Source organism: Lepisma saccharinum, chromosome 14 (assembly GCF_977018435.1).
Source record: "Lepisma saccharinum chromosome 14, izLepSacc3.1, whole genome shotgun sequence".
Classification (NCBI taxonomy): Eukaryota; Metazoa; Arthropoda; class Insecta; order Zygentoma; family Lepismatidae; genus Lepisma; species Lepisma saccharinum.
The window spans coordinates 33019230-33040026 of record NC_139242.1 but is presented as its reverse complement, the minus strand read 5'-3'; the positions used below and the strand labels follow the sequence as shown (position 1 = coordinate 33040026).

General features: G+C 39.7%; 1 protein-coding gene across 3 annotated transcripts in view; it reads right to left on the bottom strand.

Moving 5' to 3' along the window:
• Positions 1 to 20797, bottom strand: part of LOC145998776 (rho GTPase-activating protein 12-like) — a 249920-nt gene that overhangs the window by 58020 nt on the left and 171103 nt on the right. For 2 of the 3 annotated variants that reach the window (XM_083135359.1, XM_083135360.1), the window contains exons 3-4: positions 14415 to 14606; positions 6667 to 6837 (exon numbers count right to left, since the gene is read on the bottom strand). In XM_083135359.1, the coding sequence (XP_082991485.1) occupies positions 6667 to 6837; positions 14415 to 14606 (363 nt within the window). The remainder of the gene's footprint in view (positions 1 to 6666; positions 6838 to 14414; positions 14607 to 20797) is intronic. The other variant, XM_083135361.1, reaches the window with a different exon arrangement.

Here is a 20797-nt window from a genome sequence, read left to right as displayed (position 1 = left end):
GTAGCTGTCCGTAATACATTCAGGAAGTCGTTTTCCCTTCGTTCATATTGATTATGACCACCCTGTAAGGAACTAAATGCCAGAGCGATATTATGAAAAAAATAACTTATTTTCATCCATTACGATAGAAACACACGTTTCACCCTGATGTTCTCATAATTTGTATACAGAAATTTGATTTGCTCATAATCTTCGAATATTTGTTCAACTATAAGAATATCATGCCAATATTAGAATATGAAGCATTTTTTTGTCTAAACATTATAAGTCTTACATGGATGGATATATTTTCTGAGACTGTCTCAAAATTATTTAAATTCTGTCATGATTAGAACGTATTTCGCATTGGAGTAGTCAGTCGTGACTTTGTGCCTGAATATTTTCCATTAAAAATTATTGATTGATTTGGTTTATTTTACTTCGCATTTCCGCCACTCTTGGCTAATCGCGAAGATTGAGATATGATATGATGAAATGGATGAAGGGACACTCACAAAGAACACCCATGCTCAGACCGATATATGAACCCGGGACCCCTGGCGCGCTGTGCTAACCCCTACGCTAAGGGGGCCGGCACATTCAAAAGGTTTAAACTCTGTCCCGGTAATCTGTGGAGCAGGCGAACGAAAACAAGCCCTCTGCCAAAGTAGTGAAAGCGTGAGAGGGGAAGTGAGTGCAGGAACCTGTCGTTTGCAGCAGCGCGCACTGCTTTGCTCGGATCATTAGCCCCCCCTTCCCTGCCGTTATGCGCGGCCTTGCTCCACAGATTCCCAAGGCAGAGTATAAATAAATCATATATGACATTTTAATGACAGTTTTATCCTTTTCTTTTCTTGAAACACTTTTTTACCTTACGGGTACATACGGAGGCTCATAGTGGTTCGGATCCCACTTTAAACTTTAGGCCCAGTCCCGATTTGCTTATTTGTGCATAAAGTGAACTTAAAAACTCTCACTGAATTAATCTAATTGTATTTTGTTTAATTATAAGTTTCACTTGACCCTGAAAATTGATTTGTTTGCCGTAGCATATTTATCCTTTCTGTGATGAATTCTCTTCCATACCTGTACAGTTGTACAAAGAAGAGAAATACAAACACTTGTCACTGAATAAAAATGGAGACAAGCTGCTTCCAATTACCACATGAGAAGTGCATACGCTAGAACACAATATCGGAGTTCATTTAAAAAGAAATATCCAAGCATATTTTTTGACTGAACTAAACTAAATATGCGTCTTAAGCGCAATTGTATCACATTGTTGTACTTTCGGATAGAGCCGAGGTGGTGCAGTTGATAGGGTAACTGACTACCACGCGGTGGACACGGGCTCGATTCCCCGAGTGGGTGATCTCAGGTTAAAACTTCTCCAGCAATGTCCTGCAGGGAGCGCTCTGAGGTTCACCCAGCATATAATCAGGCGCGTCGCCTGATAATGTTCGCATGAGCACGTGAACACTCATGTATATGTTTTAAATGACGTACATATTAAATGCACACACACACACACACACACACACACTTATATTTATTCGAAAAAATCCTTCTTCGATGTTCGAGTATATAAAATAACTTTTTTTTAGATAGTTTGTAACACTGACTCCCACGGTGTTCCACGGATTGCGATGAACACATTTGCTGTGCGTGTTGCATCAAACTGGCAACTTAGGGGCTGTTGGCCAATATACCCCGAAAATGTTCGCTGCGCTGTGCGAACAAACACATGGTGGTGCGAGCCCCGATGCAAGCGGCAATACTTCTTGCATTCGGCACCAGAGCGCAGCATATGCAAGGCATGTCTAGGGGGACTCGAGACGGTATGCGCTACATAGTTGCATAATGTAGAATTTAATTTTAATTATTTCTCTTGATATCGTTATTAAGTGCATTGTGCGTCGGTGTATAGCGTTCAATTACTTGACCCACAGTGAGAATTTTATTTTCTGTGTAATATCTAGAGCTCAATTGTAGACTTCGGCCGGTCATCCTTCAGGAGCGAGTTCGTGTGCAAATGTATCTATTGCAAACAAGACTACTTACTGATTTGCCCGAATAAGTAGCTAAAGAACACATACTAAACATGCACTTTCTTTAGCCACTTATTCGGGCAAATCAGTAAGTAGTCTTGTTTGCAATAGATACATTTAACAAATATATAAATATATCTAGAAGAGAATTGCTATTCTCTTTTCATCGGACAGTTCTTGTAATTGATCAATTCACTCGAATGCATGGACGAGCAAAGGACACATCCTGGGCGTTTGTTACCATTTGCACATATATGAATCGACTCGCTTCCAAAAGACTGCTTCTGGAACGATTCGTTTCGTGCAATGCATAAGATCAAGGATGGTTAATACGTATGTTTGATTGATTGATTTGGTGTTTTAAGTCCACTTTATGCACAGTAAGACTAATCGGGACTGGACCTACAGTCCGAATCAATATGTGCCTCTGCCGGGTATCGAACCCGGGACACCTCGATTACAAGGCGACGACGGGTAAACATGTTAATGACGACGATGAACAGATGTTACTATACGCTTTGAATCAGCGGTTCCCAAAGTATGTGCCGCGGCACCCTGGGACACCGTAATTAACTTACAGGGGCGCTGCGAAATGTTCCAATATTTTCACTGAATTGTTACTCATTGTTTCATTTTTACATATGAAATGTTTCTGAATTTGAAATACGTGTTTAATTTTTAATTCAAGGCAAGCAATCTTACAAGTAACTGAGCGTTGCAAATGTTAGAGAGGGCTACATTCTGGGCGCCGCGGGAAAATCTGGAAACACTAAGGGCGCCGTGAAGCAGAAATTTGGGAACCCTTGAAATGATCGAAAATCAATCTCTCTGAAACATGGCAAAATTATGCTTGGAGGAAAAATACGAAACACAAGGGAAGAAGGATTTGATTGATTGAGTTTGTGTTTTAAGTCCATTTTATGCACAGTAAGGCTAATCGGGACTGGACCTACAGTTTAAAGTGGGATCCGAACCGCTATGAGCGGGTATCCACCGGGTATCGAACCCGGGACTCCTTGATTACAAGGCGCCGACGCTACTGCCACTGCGCCATCGGGGAGGCCCAAGAGGGAAGAAGGAATATGAGCAATGTCACATTGACTGACACTCAATCATAAGCAATGCAACTGAGTTATTGTGAGCGGGGGGACATTCTGTATAATATCCAAATATCTTACATACACAAAATACATTTTTCTGGACTGGACGCGTCCTCCCCTCTGTCCCGCTAACGATGCACGTGCTCTCAATGCTGAATAAATGTCTTTGGTTAACATATGGTCCGTGTAATAGAAAGTAGATTGCGAAGTATGGTAGTCTTGCATTGTACATACCTGAGATTGCATGTTATACTAATTAGTTTGCACTAGCCATACTAATTGTAAATTACGTAATTAAAAGGGAGTTAATTGGATAAAAAATCTTGTATTACTTCAAATATAGGGTAATTTTGGGGGGAAATTGTTGAAAATAAGTTGAACTGTAATTCTCACTTTTTCAAATGAAGATGAAGTTACAAGGGAGGGGAATAAATCTTCATTGAGTATAAACATTTTATTGTGAACATCAGTATGTGAACCGCACGCGACGCCACTGCATATAATAAACTCTTACGGGGAGGTAAGGATGCCCGGAGCATGGTGCTGTTCACATCACCTCCACAAATTTAAAAACTGAATGTGTAAGGCCCTATCTCCATATGCCTTCTATGTCTTCACAGCATGTCGAACTGAATTTACCCAGAAAGTTCCATCTGGAGGTGTATATTTGTTTTGATGGGGTAAATTTAGGGTCAAAATTACCAACATTTTACGAGACTTTTGTGGAAAATTTATGGGCGTGTATATAGATAAGTCACTGCTTGAAACAATAACAACAATTTAGTAACCATACAATATACTTAGCACACCATACTTTCATAGAAGCATAGTTTTGGGTAACATAACGCAATAACTGAAACGGAATGTCCTTACTGAACAATAAAGTAACAGTAAAACGCAAAAGTAACTGTGAGGCATTATTTTCTTAATAACTTATACAACTCTGCACTCTGAAGGGTCTGAACAATCTCCACAACTATTTATTCCCTTTCTTTTGAATCTTTCTGACAAGAAAACATTTTCTATTTTTATTCTAAAGAAAAGGTAATATCTGTCTAAAATACTGTAGTTATAAATTAGAACAATTTCCAACTTGAGACGCTTCCAACAAATTGCAGAGAACTATTACGTCTAGTGACATCTAGCGGAAGACTTGATAAACAGGCTTGCGATTGTTAACGCTTGACGTGCCATCTCGTGTTCGTTTCACGACTTACGTGGAGAAATGAATGTGGTTGAGGCACCGATATCCATCGTAGCTTTATTTCGTATAATTGTCTTGCAAAGTTTCTCGCTTTGTTTCGTTATCCACAGTCTAACATCTTGGAGAAGAATACAGGTAACTGTTTTCGGAAGTTCTTGTGTACAGCTCGACTAAACATTCAAAGAATTTAAATATTATTTATTATAAAATTAGATATTTAGACCAACAAGCTTTTCAAAACAATAATGATTGATGGATAATTAAAAAACAGCAGCAGGAAAGCAAAAGTACCAAAAAAAAGTTTGATTTGCGTGAGAAAATGAACGATTTGCTATACAATTAAAATTATGTTAATATCTTCCTGTTCCCATTACTAAACTCCATGGGGCAACAGCACCCTTTTTTTCCTTGGGTGATGGATAATCAGCGCCTAATTCAGAGTTCCATTGCCGCTGTTTTCTGGCTTTCGAGACCGGAACCAAGTACTTCTTATCAAGTACCCTCCCAATTGTCCTCACTATCAGTGTGCGAATAAAGCTTTTTGCTTTGGGGGGGGGGGGATGGGCAGTTTTTTTTAGGTATACAAATTTGTGTATGTTACCAGTTACTCCACTATTGCCTTCCAGTTGTTGTTAGTGGTTATGGCATTAAATCTAACGGTAACCTTTAGACATAATTTAGAAATTAGTATACTTACATTCTAAGAAAAACCAAATCCACGCAAAAAATAGATATTGAACTAGTAACATCCAGAAAACGTGACCAAAATTCTATTGCGACTTCAACTCAATGACGGCTTGCGGCGAGAAATGTGATCTAGGTACCTCCAACGAATAAAGATGACGAAATCAGCTCTTCTTGCCCTGGCGATAGGCTTTCGTAGTCTATTTTGACAATAGACAGAGCAACGGCGTTACTCTGGGAGCCTTTTGTGAAACCTCTGTACCTGTTTATTGACGTGAGGTACAGACGACAATAAACAAATAAGCAATGACCTGTATAAAAATATAACTTCAGACGCGAGGTAGGATGCAATTGTTTTAAAGGTTAATTAACTGTTTCCCCGTATTATTTTTAGTGTTGTTTGTTCCATTGTTAAGAAATGGTTACTATATGCTTTCAGTTCCATTTTCTTTGGCGGGGATAAAAACATTCCTGTGGCAGGGATTAAAAAATTATTATTCTGCCGGGAATAAAAAATTTTGTGGTGGGGAAATCCCCGTCATCCACTCCCACGATGGTCAAAATTTTGGTGGGTCCGACCGTGAACCGAACCGGGACTCCGCGCACTGAAGGCGAGAGCGCTAACCATTTCGCTACGAGGGACCTCCAACTACTTCAAATAATAATAATAACGTAGTGCATTTATCTGCTCTAAAAGAAAAAAAGAGTCTATTTCATAGCATCCACACCAAAACTTCGTACACTGGCGCAATGAGGCTCCCTTGATTAAGTAAAGGATATTACTAAAGAATTTTATTTTATGTTCCTCGCACTTGTAGTCAGTGGCGGCAATTATTCGCTCCCGCTCTATGGCATCTTAATGTTAAGCCTTGTCTACCAAGAAAAAGTATACTGTTATTGGTATATTGACACCAAACCGAAGCTACTGCTATTAGTTGTTGATATGTAACCAGGGGTGACGCCAAGAGTGGGCTACGTCCCACACAAAACCTGGCTGGTTTGTAAACTTGTTAAACGATAAGAAAAGGGGGGGGGGATGATGTGGAACTTAAAAGTTTACCACGCTTGTTGACTCTACGACTTTATCCCTTGGCTTTCCACGAACTTTTCAAACTATCTCGAAGCACCATGGCCAATGGTTGTTTGAACGATCTTGCTGCAGAAAAGGGGGCTGAGAAATAATTGATTTGGATGCTGTAAAGTTCAACGCTGAGCATCAAAATGGTTCTTTGTGTTGATAAAAAAAAATGAATGTTCGTTTATATTTAGTAGTAATTCCACATGGTTAAATATTAAGTACCCCGTCTTGCGCCACGTTCCGCCATATAACGATATCAATCTGTCAATGCTACTTCGACACACACCTACGAGATGCACACACAAACGCGCGCGCACACACACACACACACACATTCGTCTTTGTGAGTCAAGATAAAATATTTAAAAAAAATAACCATCTTTTAATTTTAATTTAGCACGAAGGAAGGACTATCCCTTCGCCTTTTGATATATTCGCGACAGACAGATTTCCTTTTGCACTTTGTTTTCGTACCAAACAAACAACTCGCCAAATCTTTCTGTGTTCTCTTAGCTACATATCTGTAATTGCATTCAAACAAGAGAAAAAGTTTGGCAGCAAGATCTCACTTACTTTAGCTCCCGTTTCTTCGTTTAAGTAGCATGTTTGGCCCACGGTATCATCGAAACTTTCTCTCCATCCAGAGGGCAGATCGATGTAGTTCGAAGTAGTTTCGTCAGTCTCCCCTAGAGGGCTCGAGCTGCCGGACTGCTGCTTGTCTGACTTGCCATCTAGCGACGTGTCCTGAAAGTAACAATACACAATACTTTCTCACACCTGCTAATACAATGCAACGTAGTATACACACAACACATAAGAATAGAATGAATGTATAACCAACCAACTTTAAGAATAGAAAGGCAAACTGGGGCATTTGTATATCTGATGCCATATTAAAGAGGAGCCTCCCCGATGGCGCAGTGGTAGCATCGTTGCCTTGTATTCAAGTGGTAGCGTCGTTGCCTTGTAATCAAGGGGGAGCGTCGTTGCCTTGTAATCAAGAAGTCCCGGGTTCGATACTCGAGGCACATAGTGGTTCGGATCCCACTTTAAAGTAGGTCCAGTCCCGATTACCTTACAGTGCATAAAGTGGACTTTAAACACTAAATCAAACAATCAATCAAACCTTATTTCAGAGAACGTGTGCACATTCATTGATCACAAACAATTTCCAAAGAATACTAATTTGAACAAAATTTTTAATACGAGTAAAACTGGTACCTTGCAGAATTTCAAATACAATAAGTATTTCTATGGGAAAAGAACAGTTTTGCTTTTGAAAGAAATGACTTGCCGGTTTCGCTTCTATGGAAAACATCCAGTGGACGTCCATAACAGGCCCAGGGCAAGTTACAGGAGATTATCCAGAATTTTCGGTCTGCGTGTAAGGTGGTTTTTAGAGGGCATAATGCTAATTGATCGCCAAAATGGGCATCTTAGGGGTATTGGGAAAATCTTTGGCGCTGAGGGATAGGATAAACCATCGCCTGGACAAAAATGTTTTATTGTAGCAACTTGGACACAAAAATAAGCTCTGCGTGTATATATATGCTTACTGCACACACTCACACACAACCACATTACATACGTACAAAGACTTATCACATCACCTGGTACAATTAACACAGAAAAATACACATGAGCACAAATTAATGCTAAAAATCATATTTTACATATATATGTGTATATTTATTTGCATATGTATGCCTGCTGGGTTCGATTCTTGCAGCGAGTGGTCTCAAGGAGAGAAACTTTTCAATTAATCTCTCTCCATAAGCGACTCGGCTAATCTATCTCTCATTATTTGGGAACCTGTGTCGAACTTCGTTGGGAGGTGTAAACAGTGCTAATCAATCACTTCTACTTAGGCCACGATGTAGAATATGTGGAGCTCAACTTCCACCCCCATTAATAAGCATTCATGGCATGCTACAATGCTCATCTTAGATATACACATTATGTACAGACGCTGGCAATAAAAATGGGACACCTATATCCTGAAATACTAACTTCCCTGCAAGGCGGTGTGTGTGTGTTTGTATGTGAATGTTTGTAGCAAATTTTCCATGGCAATTTCTGCCACCACCATAGAGTTAAGCAACACACATAACGCTAAGCAAAGAAGCGAGTATTTCAGGATGTGTGTCTCAATTTTATTGCCGGTGACTGTACGTATATTTGTACAGTCACGGACACTTCTGGGTTGTAATAATTTCCTTGAAAGTCAATGAGGTTATTACACCCCAAAGTGTCCGTGAATGTACATGTACAATTTGGATGGAAATCTACACAATTAACACCGACCAAACGCCTGATGTATGTTTACATACGGATAGTGTTGAACTCTGATTAGATTACATCTAAAATAAATTTCATTTTGTGTTCAGAGACCAGAGATTATTGGTAGTTACATCATCGTGCTAATTCCTTCCAAAGAAAAAAAAAACATTTCACGCTAATTTTTTAGATCTAAACCTTGTTGAGAAGCAGATGAGAGCGGAACACAAACTGACAGCATACTTGAATAATTGCTTAGATGTAAACTTATGTTGGCATGACTCAAACCACATGTGCAGTCAATCTATTCGCTCTCGCGTGCCCGCACAAAATTGCGTAATAAGCTGCGGCTTCCTCTCCAAATGCTTACAAACGTGCGTTTCCGTCGACAACGCGAAGCTCCAAAAACAACCTCCCCTCCCCCCCCCCATCCTTCGGTATCTTGAAAGCAGCGAATTAAATGTGCTGCAGAGTTTACATACTTGTTCGGTTACTGTACGTCACATGTTGTTTAATCTGGTAACGTTAATTACCAAGATAGAGGCTACATCAAGATTTGTGGGACGAGTAATTGAATTGTTGTTATTTACAGATCACAGTTTTAAAAAACACGGATTTTTACTTTCTCCCAGTGGCCGTCATTAGGGGGGCGTGGGGAAGGCAGTTGCGCACTTTTGCCCCCGCAGTATGCTAAACCTTATCTACCAAGGAAAAGTAAAGTGTCCTTTACCCCACACCCCCGTTTTCCGGAGACCCAGGTTCGAGTTCTGGTCGAGCCTGCATTTTTTGCTGAAATTTCTTCGCAGTGCATCCATGTCCTGTGTGTGTGCCAAATCATAAGGCGGTTTGGTAATGGACCTACTGTTAAATATGTGTTTATAAAGGGCTTAAAGAGTTAGTTTATTGAATCGATATGCTTGTTGGGTAGTTTTCATGACTGAAGAAAACAGAAGGAAATTGAAGCAAACCTACTTTTCTCTTACCTGTTAAAATGTTTAAACATGTTCGTTAAATTTGTCCAGTGTACGAAACGATTTGGTAACAAAAAAAACTACCATCTCTCGGAGCACCGCAAGTCAGAAACACTACACAGGCCGTCACATGGTCACCCCCATCTCGTTATCCTCAAAATAAATTATTTACAAGTTCGTAACGTGCCTCGTTCCATCACCTGACAGGTGGCGCCCTCTGACTGCGGCTGTTTCAGCAGTGCACTTTCATTTTTCTCTCACTATTTCTCTTTGCTTTGTGCAAGGAGTTATTACGTAAAAGTTATCTCAAGGTTAAATCGGTGCCGACTCAAAACAAGCGTCGTGTCGTAAGGAGCTCGCTAAACACAAACAACGCTGGCAAGCAAGACGATAAATGGCGCTAACACACAATGCTATGCGGAACATACTTTTTGTTTTACAATTCAATAAACATCCGCAGACAGTGAAGTGAAGTTTTAAAAGGATTGTGTGGAAGACTGTGTGGCGATAGACAGAGGGGAGAAAAATGATTGTGTACGGCTTATTACGAGTTTATAGGACGCTGGCTGGCGCTTTCAATTATACACTATTCTGATTTTTCCTGACTTTTGGATTGTTTTCGCATCCTTAAAAATATTCAAACTACTGAAAATGAAAACATGTTCTAAAGTAAGTATCGTGTTCAAGTATTTCAATAAAAAATGATGAATATGCACAGTTCGTTAAATTATAGAATGATATCATGATGTGAAAAGATTCACTACAACGTCAAAATTCAATGAAAAGTAAACAAAAAAATTATATTATTGGACACGATAAAAATGCAACTTTGACAGGTAAAATAATAGTTTGATATTGAACACATCCAGTTTTGTAATTAAACACAATGAATGTCGCACCAATGGCACATTGGAACTGAAAAGAAACACTGATTTTGAAAATCTTATTAACCTCCCATAATTCTTGGTTTTAGCCTTCGTGTTCAGCTTATTGCTCATCGGTAACAATTCGAAATATATAAATTAAATGTAATAATGTTTTTATTATTATTATATAGGACACCAGTTCAGACTAAGTAACAAAAATTTGACTTCACGACCTGGTTATAGACCCCGTGAATATTGTACGCCCCAGGCCCCGCATCCATCTAGGGCCGGCCCTGGTGGTAAAAGAAATATGTGCATGGTCGTCTGTAGCAAATTATCCAGAGTTTCTGCTTCATACATTATGGGGAAGCACTCATTTTTGGCAAAATTTGGTCGACTTTCCCACTTTCTGGTGTGGCTGGGCTAGTCCCTGACTGTCAACGATTTACATGGGCAAGATATTCAAATAAAAATGCATTTTGAGAACCTCCGTGGCGACATGGTTAGCACAGCGTGATACGACCTCAAAGGGTCCCGGGTTCGAATCCCGGCTTGGCCAGGGGTGTTCTTTGCGAGTGTCCCCTTCATAGATTCCATCAGATCATCACTCATCTAACCGCGATTAGCCAAAAGTGGCAGAAAAGCGAAGTAAAATAAACAAAATCAACCAATTCAAGAAGTCCTAGGTTCGATCCACGCTGGAGGCACAGTGGTTTGGATCCCACTTTCAACTGTAGGTCCAGTTCTGATTAGCCTATCTGTGCATAAAGTGAACTTGAAACAAACTTTCATTACATTTAATTTTACATATCAAGTTCTGAAAATATGAGCCTTACACGAAATATATAACAATATTTTTAACAACTTGTCTAAGAGTCTATAGTATAAACTAAAGTATAATTTATCGGCACCAACAAGCTTGTGCTCAACTGGACATAGCGATAACGAATGTTCACAAGAGAACCATAATTTTTAACTTACTATACTCTCTCTTGCATTTTCCTCAAGATATCAAAACACCTGAAGCATTATTCCCCTGAGAGTAGCAATTCGAAGAAAGCTACTCTTCGTGTACTAGAGCTGGGGTCGCAATAAGCCGTCTTGGCATTTACCTTCCATTATGCACAAAAACTCATATTCGAGAAACAACAAAGGTCACTTGAAAAGGTACGAGGGGAGAGAACAATCAGAACGCTTGCTTTTATCGAGGACGATGAAGACCTTGGGGGGAGAGGAGGGGGGCTGTCCAGGGACCTTTCACGATCCGACACAACCCCACCCTCCCTCTCGGAGCAGTTATTTTGTTCATTTTTCTTACGAGCTGTTCTTTATTACGTCAGATTTCCAATCGCGTCATTCAACCGGAACGACGGTGCGCCTGGAGTTGCAAAGGGTACGATAGGTACGGGAGGGCGAGTGTTGTTCCCTTGCTTCGATCGTTGAACGTCATGATAAATGTCCACCTTCGCTTATCGAATTGAGTCGAGAAGATGATGAAAAATGGGATTGGGAGATATTGTTTCCTCTTCTCTTTTTTCCATTTCCAACTTATTGTAACTTTCATTTTCCCAAAAGCTGAACAGTAAAGACTTTAATTATTTTTTTTTCCTCGAAATGAGCAAGTATTTGTGTAAAACTGCCAGAGGGTGTTGTCAAGGCATCCAGTTTGATTTCATCTCGTCAGAGGGAGAGAAGAAAAAATTCTCCGATGAAAAATACTGTATATTGACATAAATATCCCAGCATAAGCCCACAGCAATTACGAGCTATTTGCATTTCTAGTAAATTCTATGGCACAACAGCCTCTAAAGATTTTATCTTTGTACCTTAAGTAATTTCCAAGAAAATACGCCGCCATAGGATGAACAGGGGCGTACATCCACACTAAAAATTATAGCAAACACGAAAACCTGATAAATACCCTACATACACGTAACTCATTAGATTGAAAAAATTACATTGGACCTTCTGCTCTTCTCTGACAAACCCACACCACAAGTAATACATCAGATGTCAATCTAGCATGTCTCAGAACCATTAAAACGGAACAAGCGTTACTCATTCTCTAAATGTTAGAGAACATGGTTTTATATTAGAATGCACTGTTAATTCAGCATTATCCACTAACAAGCTTGTAACTATACTTAATTTAACACTAATTTTCGAGAGAACACCTCTTCTTTCGTCTTCAGGTGTACACATTTCTTTTTGAGGGTAGTGAGTATATAACCAATGACAGACCTCTAATTCAGCTACAAATCCGATTCGATAACCAAACGCTCCACGGCATACAGGGGGTGTGGAGGTTAGGCCCCACACATTCACGACCTCGGACATTTATTTCCCTCAGCTTCGGTGACGCCCTATTGACTGGACCACAGCGGTTCTAATCTTATATTTTCCTAACTTCTCTAAGAGTTACAAAAAGATTTAGAGTAGCACCATACATGGGGAGTTGGAAGTCGTACATGGGGCAGGTCAACTATATGGAAGGGCTTTAATGTACAGTGGGATGCATAAATGTTACTAGGTAAATTGTCCAAGTTCATTCACTTTGTTTTTCGCAATATGATATTTAAGAAATGAAATAACTCGCTATGAGGTAGGAGACAAACGTCCCTACAACACCAAAAAAATTGTATTTCTCAAAAACAAGTAGGATGCAAGAGAAGAGTGACTGAGAAATTAACGATGGACTATGAGAGCCTGGTAAGGCTTATATATTCCAATATGTGTACACCAATTACACAATTACACAGAAAAACTGATTTGTATGAATAAACAAAACACGTTTGGTTAAGATTTTTGTAACTAAACAAATGTGCACTATGACTAAAAGGATTTGGTTCTGGTGAACAATAACTTGTTTCGTCGCCAATTTAAACAAATATTTGGTTACGAGGAACTTTTTGTTTTGTTTGTTTGTTTTCTGAACACGATTTTCCTCTGGGTACCTCCGAAAACATGGATTAATATGAACGTAAAATCTAAAATATGCATTCATGTGCGCTTTAGAACTTAAACAAAAATACTGAAATATATTTTCATGAGGAAAACATATGTTATAAAATGCGTCCTAGTAATAAATACAGTGGACTCTTTTAAACTCGAACTCCAAGGAAACGCCAAAAAATTTAGAATTATCCAAAATTCGAATTAACAAAAACATGTATCATTAAAGATGATTTCAAGGGGAATAAACATCTGTTCGAATTATCCAAGTATCAATTAAAAAGTCCATACATGCACAGATAAACGTATTATAGACAAATGTTGAACTCCGGGGGACACCTCTGCCCTGACCTGCAGGGAATTAATTATTCTCCGGAAGAAGCTCAAAACAATCCGCTGAGAGGCGCCACCCGCACTCTTGCTATCACTTGTACTTATAATAATCTAAAAGAGATGGCACTGCTAAATTTCAAGCCTATGGAGGGATAAGCCTGACGTCACCAGGACTAGTGCCCCGGATGAATAGATGTTTCCAAATAAACTTTCACGTGGGGAGCCTATGTCCTTCGCCATTGAAAACTGATCGAGAAGGTGTGTTCCTTATTGTATACTAGCTGATTTGCCCGGCGTTGCCCGGGTATTTATTTATCCCAATCTTCTATTAGAAAGGAAAATAATGAATTGTAACTATAGTGTAAAATGAACTTGGAGTTGAACGGCATTGGGAGTGTCACTATTCATGTTAGTGACCCCGAAAACTATGGATTCCACACTAATATCGGTCGTTTTCGATTATTTTTACATGTCACCCCTTCCCACCCCACCCCTAGGGATGCCAGGGGTGTCTTACCCCTACAGTATTTCTTTCCAGATTGTAAGTGATATGTGTTGAAATTGCTCGAGGATAGCAATATCGCACCTTCTGTGTAGGCAACTAACTTCGTCGTGATGTGTTGCAGGAAGCATAACTTGCAGGATATGACACGAAAATTCCACGCAACAGAATGTTATTTTATGTCTCCTTCCCACCCCACCCCTAGGGGGTGCCGGGGGTGTCTTACCCCCACAGTAATTCTTTCGAGATTGCAAGTGATATGTGTACCAAGTTTGGTTGAAATCGCTCCAGGCGTTCGAGAGTTATTGCTGAACAAACAAACACACACATATACACACACATACATCCATTTTTATATATATCGAGATAATACGTTTATCTGTGACATATGCTATAGTAGAGGTGCTTTTGTGGACTGACCAATTTCTGGCGTCTGCGCGGAGGTTTCCAACTCCTCTCCCTGGAGATGGTGTTGTAGTAGTAGCTGCGGCCTCCGCTGTCCCTGTACTCCGCCCATCCGGCCGTCAGGAGGCGACTCGGCGTGTCCTCAGGCCTCGGCGAAGGAGGGGTGTTGGGGGATTTCACGATGGGCAAGTTCGCGTACACTGGCCCCTGCAACAAGAGACACACACACGTCACATCACGGAACACGAAGCACGTGTAGGTAGCATACAATACAAAAGGACAAAACATACTACAAGCGACATTTTCAATAAACAGCATTACAAACACATATACCTTGTTCCTGCTCCTTGCACACAGAAAGCTAAATGCATCAAATCTATTTCCTGCGCCAGGAACTTATGATGAACTAAAATTTATCTTTTGGCCTTTGCCCGCAGTTTGATGCATTTTTGTACATTGTTTGTAAAGGTAACGCCAAATGTGTATGAATTTTTTTCATTACTATTTCTATCCTATTATGGTTATATTTAAGCTAGGCAAATCTAATCTACATTATGATATGTGATTTTACTATATTCTTATAACCATATGAGACATGTGGTGTTTAGCAGTGTATCCGATAGATGTCAGAAATTTAGTAGTCATTACGTGAGCAGAAAGGAGTGTGTGGTGGCTTCGGAGCACCACTTCATAGCTGACTGTTGGAGCCTGAGTAGGGGAGTAGAATGGGTAGGAATAATTTACTGGCTTTAAGTGTTTGTTGTAATATTTTGGTCTTTTGGGGTTTCTGAACACGGAGCCGCTTTTGCTTGGTTATGGTTATTATTTTGAAAACAGTATGTTCAGTTATTCTTCTGGATTTCATGGGGTTTATTGATATTTTGTTTGGCATATCTTTGTGTAGCCTAAAGCCCTTATGGCAGCTTGTTAGAATAAACCTCAAAGTAATTGAAAATTGTTGTTTAAATTATTTTCCTGACACCTCGACGGTAACCATTAGAAAACTTCCACTGTATTCATTCGTCGCTACTCGTCGAGGTAAATCTGTTAAGATTGAGGACGACCTGCTCTTAATAGTAACTGGTCATAATTCTGTAATAATAATGTTGGTTGTGGATTTATGGGTAGTTTGTATACATTATATACGAGCACGTCATTACTCTACATTATATAAGTATATTTATGTTACAGTTATTTCTATGCAATATCTATGCATGATATTTAATTTTACTTATATTCATATGTATACAGATACTTATATTAATGCCTCCGTAATTGGAGATTTCCTTTCTCTGTGGACGGCAAATAAATATGGTGCAAGTGAGTATTTCCTTTTATGCGAGCTGTGATTTAATGCACCAATTCATACGTTTTCTGATTAACCTTCCTCGAGAATGCACTTAAACATTTGGTACGAGCTAGAGACTTCATGCATTTTCTTCTTTCAGCTGATGCATTTATCGTTCTCTGTATGTATGGCGTTGTGTGGTTGCGTTCAGCCCGAAGCGACATGTATCACTTGGAATGGACTTCAGAAATAAGGTTGCTTTGTCAATGGAGTTACAGGGATTACAGAATGGAACAAACTGCCTGTATTCTTTCCGCGTTTTCGTCCGATGCCCTGGGTTGTACATGATGTTTTCCATTTCCGACCACCACTACCTGTCTCCCGGAACTGTTTTGACCAACAGCGGACGACACTGTTCCCGTGGACCCCTTCTGGTACTCTCGTCTAAATTGCCTTTGAGTCACACTCACGGATTTCTGTGGCCACAAAACAGACGCGACTTTCTCTTGTAAAGATAAACATTGCATAGCCTACCTGTTTACTGACCTTCACCTCCTACGACCGATAAGTATCATCATTCACCGCCTAGTGCTGGCAGAGTTGCAGAACTGATTGACTGATTTGCTTCATTTTACTTCGCTTCTTGTGCCACTTTTGGCTAATTTGCGAAGATGGGAATGAGTATGATGAATGGACACTCACAAACATCCATACCCAGGCCAGGATTCGAACACGGGACTCCTGGCATCGTAGTGCGATGTGCTAACCACTCCGCCACGGGGGCCGGCAGTTTCAGAACTGAATAAACAAACTCTCAATAAAGGTACAGTCACGGACATTTCTGGCTTGTAACAATCCTACTAACTTTCAATGGAATCGTTGCAACCCAGAAGTGTCCCGGGCTGTACAGCGTGGGTCCATGTTACCGGCGGTAAATTAGCTTTTCCCATATATTTTCTTATACATTAACTTTAATATGTGGGTAATTGCTCATTACACATAATGCAAACTATTAACACAAGCTTTTAACCCCGAATTTAAGTAAATTACTTTTAAAAAAAACTTCAAGACCGGTCTACGTACGCCACTGACCGTTCTCCATCGCACCCTTCTGACGACCAGATTTCCTCATCGACTGTACAGTGGGATTCATGAGTATTACTGTGCAAATTGTCCATCACGCAATAAGAGCTTCAAGAATTAAAATAAAACTCAAAACAAGCTGTTGACAGCTTCTGCACCAGCATACATAAAAGTCCATCTCTTAAAAACACATACGATATAAGAGAAAAATTAATGAAAATAGTCATGAACAATTTGCACGGTAATAGTCATGGATCCCACTGTACGTGGGGAGTGTGAGGGAGCCGAAGCTATTTGAAAACACGTGGTCTGTGTGGTTAGTTCCACCGATGGAAACGGCGTTGTCGGGAGAAAACTGCTTGTTCCCTTCTGTTTCTGTGCCGCGCTTGGCAGAGGCAGTGCTGCTACATGAGGTCACCAGGTGCAGGTGAAAAGGGAACTTTTACGAAAAATATCGATATTACCGGAAAATTTGTAAAGTTGGATTTCTGTTTTTGTTTTACTTGCATTGCTATTTCATCTATTTATATATCTAATTCATCTAGATAGGGGGTGTATGATAAATATATGCAATAAATAAGAACTACTGCGGTAAGCCAGGCCAAATTTTCAGGATACGCCACAACATATAATAACACCCTCTTACGGTCATATTCACCATTACGATATTCCAGGCACGCCTTTGCTCTTTGAGAGTTGTTTTCGCTCTGTTGCTCATCCACATTTCTGCATCAGGACACGTATACCTTGGGGCAGTGTTGCCACAATCTCAGGACACAATTTCCCTTTGAAATGGGCAAAATTTCCCTTTTCGCCCATTTTCCCCCTGCACATAAGAAATCATACAATAATAATAATAATAATATGTAATAGTAGTAACATTTTTGTTGCCCCCGTTTCGTATATGAAAATATTTAAAATTGATTACAGGACATGATTGTTTTAACCGTGGTCAGCATGAATAGTACACTACTGCTCACATAAAGTGGCACTCTCTATAGAATACCGCTTTATTTGTCTTTATTCCATTGCCCATTTCATAAGTTCATCATTAATCATTATCTTTGTAGAAACGTGACGTAAAATAAAGAGAAAGAATATATTGGCTTATACTCAAAGGAATAGAAATAAGAACGGGCAGCAAAAATGATGGATACGAAATTGGAACCTAATAATAATAATCGAATATCCTTTCTCCATTAAAATTTGGTCCGAAATTCCCTGCAAAAAGGGAAATTTCCCATCTTGTGGCAACACTACCTGCAGGTTCATAGTGTTACGTTTTTCACATTCTGCTCGCGCCTTGCAAACCACCTGCTTCCCGGAATGTGTTTATATAACAACTGAGGGGGAGGAACTACACACGCAGCGCAAATTTGCGCAACAAGAGCGCACCGTAATATTACAAATAACATCTGCAATTCCACTCCAAAATTGTTTCCTTCTGCCCTCCGATAGCCTCGTACAGTAATTTTACGTAACCGCATGCTTATCTAGTGAATTCCCATTGCAGCACATTTCAGTGGTTCGGAGCTCATGTAATAATAATAATAATAAACATTGAAGCATTCGCGCGCAATTAGAATTGAGGAGTTGCAATAAAGCGTGGATGTTCTAAATTTAGCATCCAACGAAGTCTATATTCCTTTTCCGGAATGTCTGTAGTAGCGACGCGCAGAGGCGAAAGCTTGTGGGCGGGGCCAAACTATGCGGCGCTCTCCTGAATGCAGAATTCCCACAGAACTACTGGACCGCGAATGACCAGTCGAGTCGCCCCTTCCCGCGCGATCCTTCCACTCCGCGCGCTCATTGGACGAGGCACACACCGCAACGTGCGCGCAGGACGCGTTCGCGTTCTCTTACTCCAGACATTCCGGAAAAGGAATATAGTTTCCTTTGTTTAGGTGATTCCACCAAACACCTTTCACCTTAGCATCCAGGGAAAAGATATAGTTGAAAACAGGGTTGCTAAATTTAGCTCTTCCCCACGTTACAGATTTTCAAGTTAACAATTCAAATGTCGAAAAGTAACTGTTGATAACGTTGCTAATATTGCAAAAAAGCGACTCTGTTACAGCTACTTACTTTTAACCCTGTAGCTCACCCGAGCCGAGGGAGCGGTGGAGGGGCTGCCAGACCTCTCGTTTTTCCATTTTTCCTACTGTTTCTGCATTTCTTTTGTTCATACGTGAAGGTAACATACATAATTCACGTGATTTGTGTGCCAACATGACACTTCTGCTTGCAACAGTGTACAATTAGTTCGTAATTATTGTAATTTTCGTAATTGTGACAAATTATTATGTAAATTCACTTATATAAACAAAAAAACATTGATGCAAAATGAATCGATTTCTATGTGGTTTTGTGAATGATAAAATATTCGTGTTATACTCATGCAATAACTGGTTCTCATTTTTTGTAATTGCAATTCTTGTACTTATTCTTGTAATTATTATATATGTAACTACACCTATGTAAACAACAGAGGAAGCTGTGATTTTTTTAAAAAAAATGTTTCTTGAATTTTAGTGATAAAGAAATGTGTGAGCCTCTGAGCCCCTTCAGGTAAGTAAGTTTCTCGTACGGTAAGGGTAAGTTAGGATTAAACATAACTAGTTACTAAATTACTGTTACTTGTAACTGAGTTTAGGGACTAACTACGTATGACCACATAACACACTAACCTGAAGACGAAGGCAGTTCGACTCTATGAAACGTTGATGTTAAAAGTCCTAACAATTCATCATAAATATCTCCAACCACATGGGAGATTTTAGTGGATAGATTCGTGGTGCTGTTTAAAAGAAAGATTAAACAGTGTATGTTATTTTGCCTTGTTCAACAAATTGTTCTGTCGCCACAGCCATCTTTTAGGTTCAGTTGACCAAACATATTTTTGTGTGTGCAGGTTTCAACCAGCAAAAAAAAAAAGAACTTGAACGTGGCATTGGATTAACTCAAAGGGTTGGAGTGGAAGCTCATTCGTTGCGGATTTCATCGTCGCGACTGGGGGGTTGGGAAAGCATTCCGTGAATCCCATGCTTGTGCGGTACACACTGCACCGCACGGACAGAAGCTGAGTCTGAGAATTCCACCGATTCAATGATCGCTGATGGCCTGGAGCAACGTCCGTGTGCTGACCTCAGCAAGTGATGTAACTGCTGGGAATAACAAGGGGCTAAACATCACAAAGACCTTATTTCAAAACAAGACACGATCGGCAAGCTGTGCAAGTTTTCCTTTACAGATTTCGAGTAAAATTGGCTTGAAAATGGTGATCAGAGTGTCTACAATTTCGTCCAAATAAAAATCGATGACTATGAATATTCACGTTCACCACTTCTTTAAAACCAGATTTCATTCTAAAGGCACCAAAACATGTGCAAATTCGAAGAATAAAGTAAAATTACAATCCGCATCAAACGTAAAATTCTACTAGTGTTATAATATTGCTAACAAAATGTCTTTCCTTGCTACACAAAAATAAATGTCCACGAGACCAAGACCTGAAAAATAATAGACGATAACCTCTTCTTCACCAACCTTTCCGATAATTATGATCATACTGTCAACCTATTTTAGTTACCAATCAGGATAGCGGGACTACAACTTTTACTTTGACATTCTTCCTTAAACCTAGCACAAAAAGTGAAAATTAAACATATTACCTACGAGTCCATGTAGGATCGAAATTCAAAGGAACCATAATGTTGTCCCAGACTGAGAGCTACAAGTTTCTGAACTGAATCTTTTTGAGGAGTGGAATCACAAGAACCAAATCCGTAAGTTGAAATGAACCAATTGTTCAATTTGCAACTTTTTCTCTTGCAGACTCCAAAATGCACGTAAATTCAAGATGATTTACAAAATTTCCTTACATTCCCTCTTTTCCAGATGCGTACCAACCCTGAAGAACTAGAGTTTTGCACAACAAGTCCTTATGGCAATTCATGTATTTACACATTTGTACAAGAAGGGCACTACATTTTAGCTAAACACCAAACTTAGAGACAGACCCACAAAA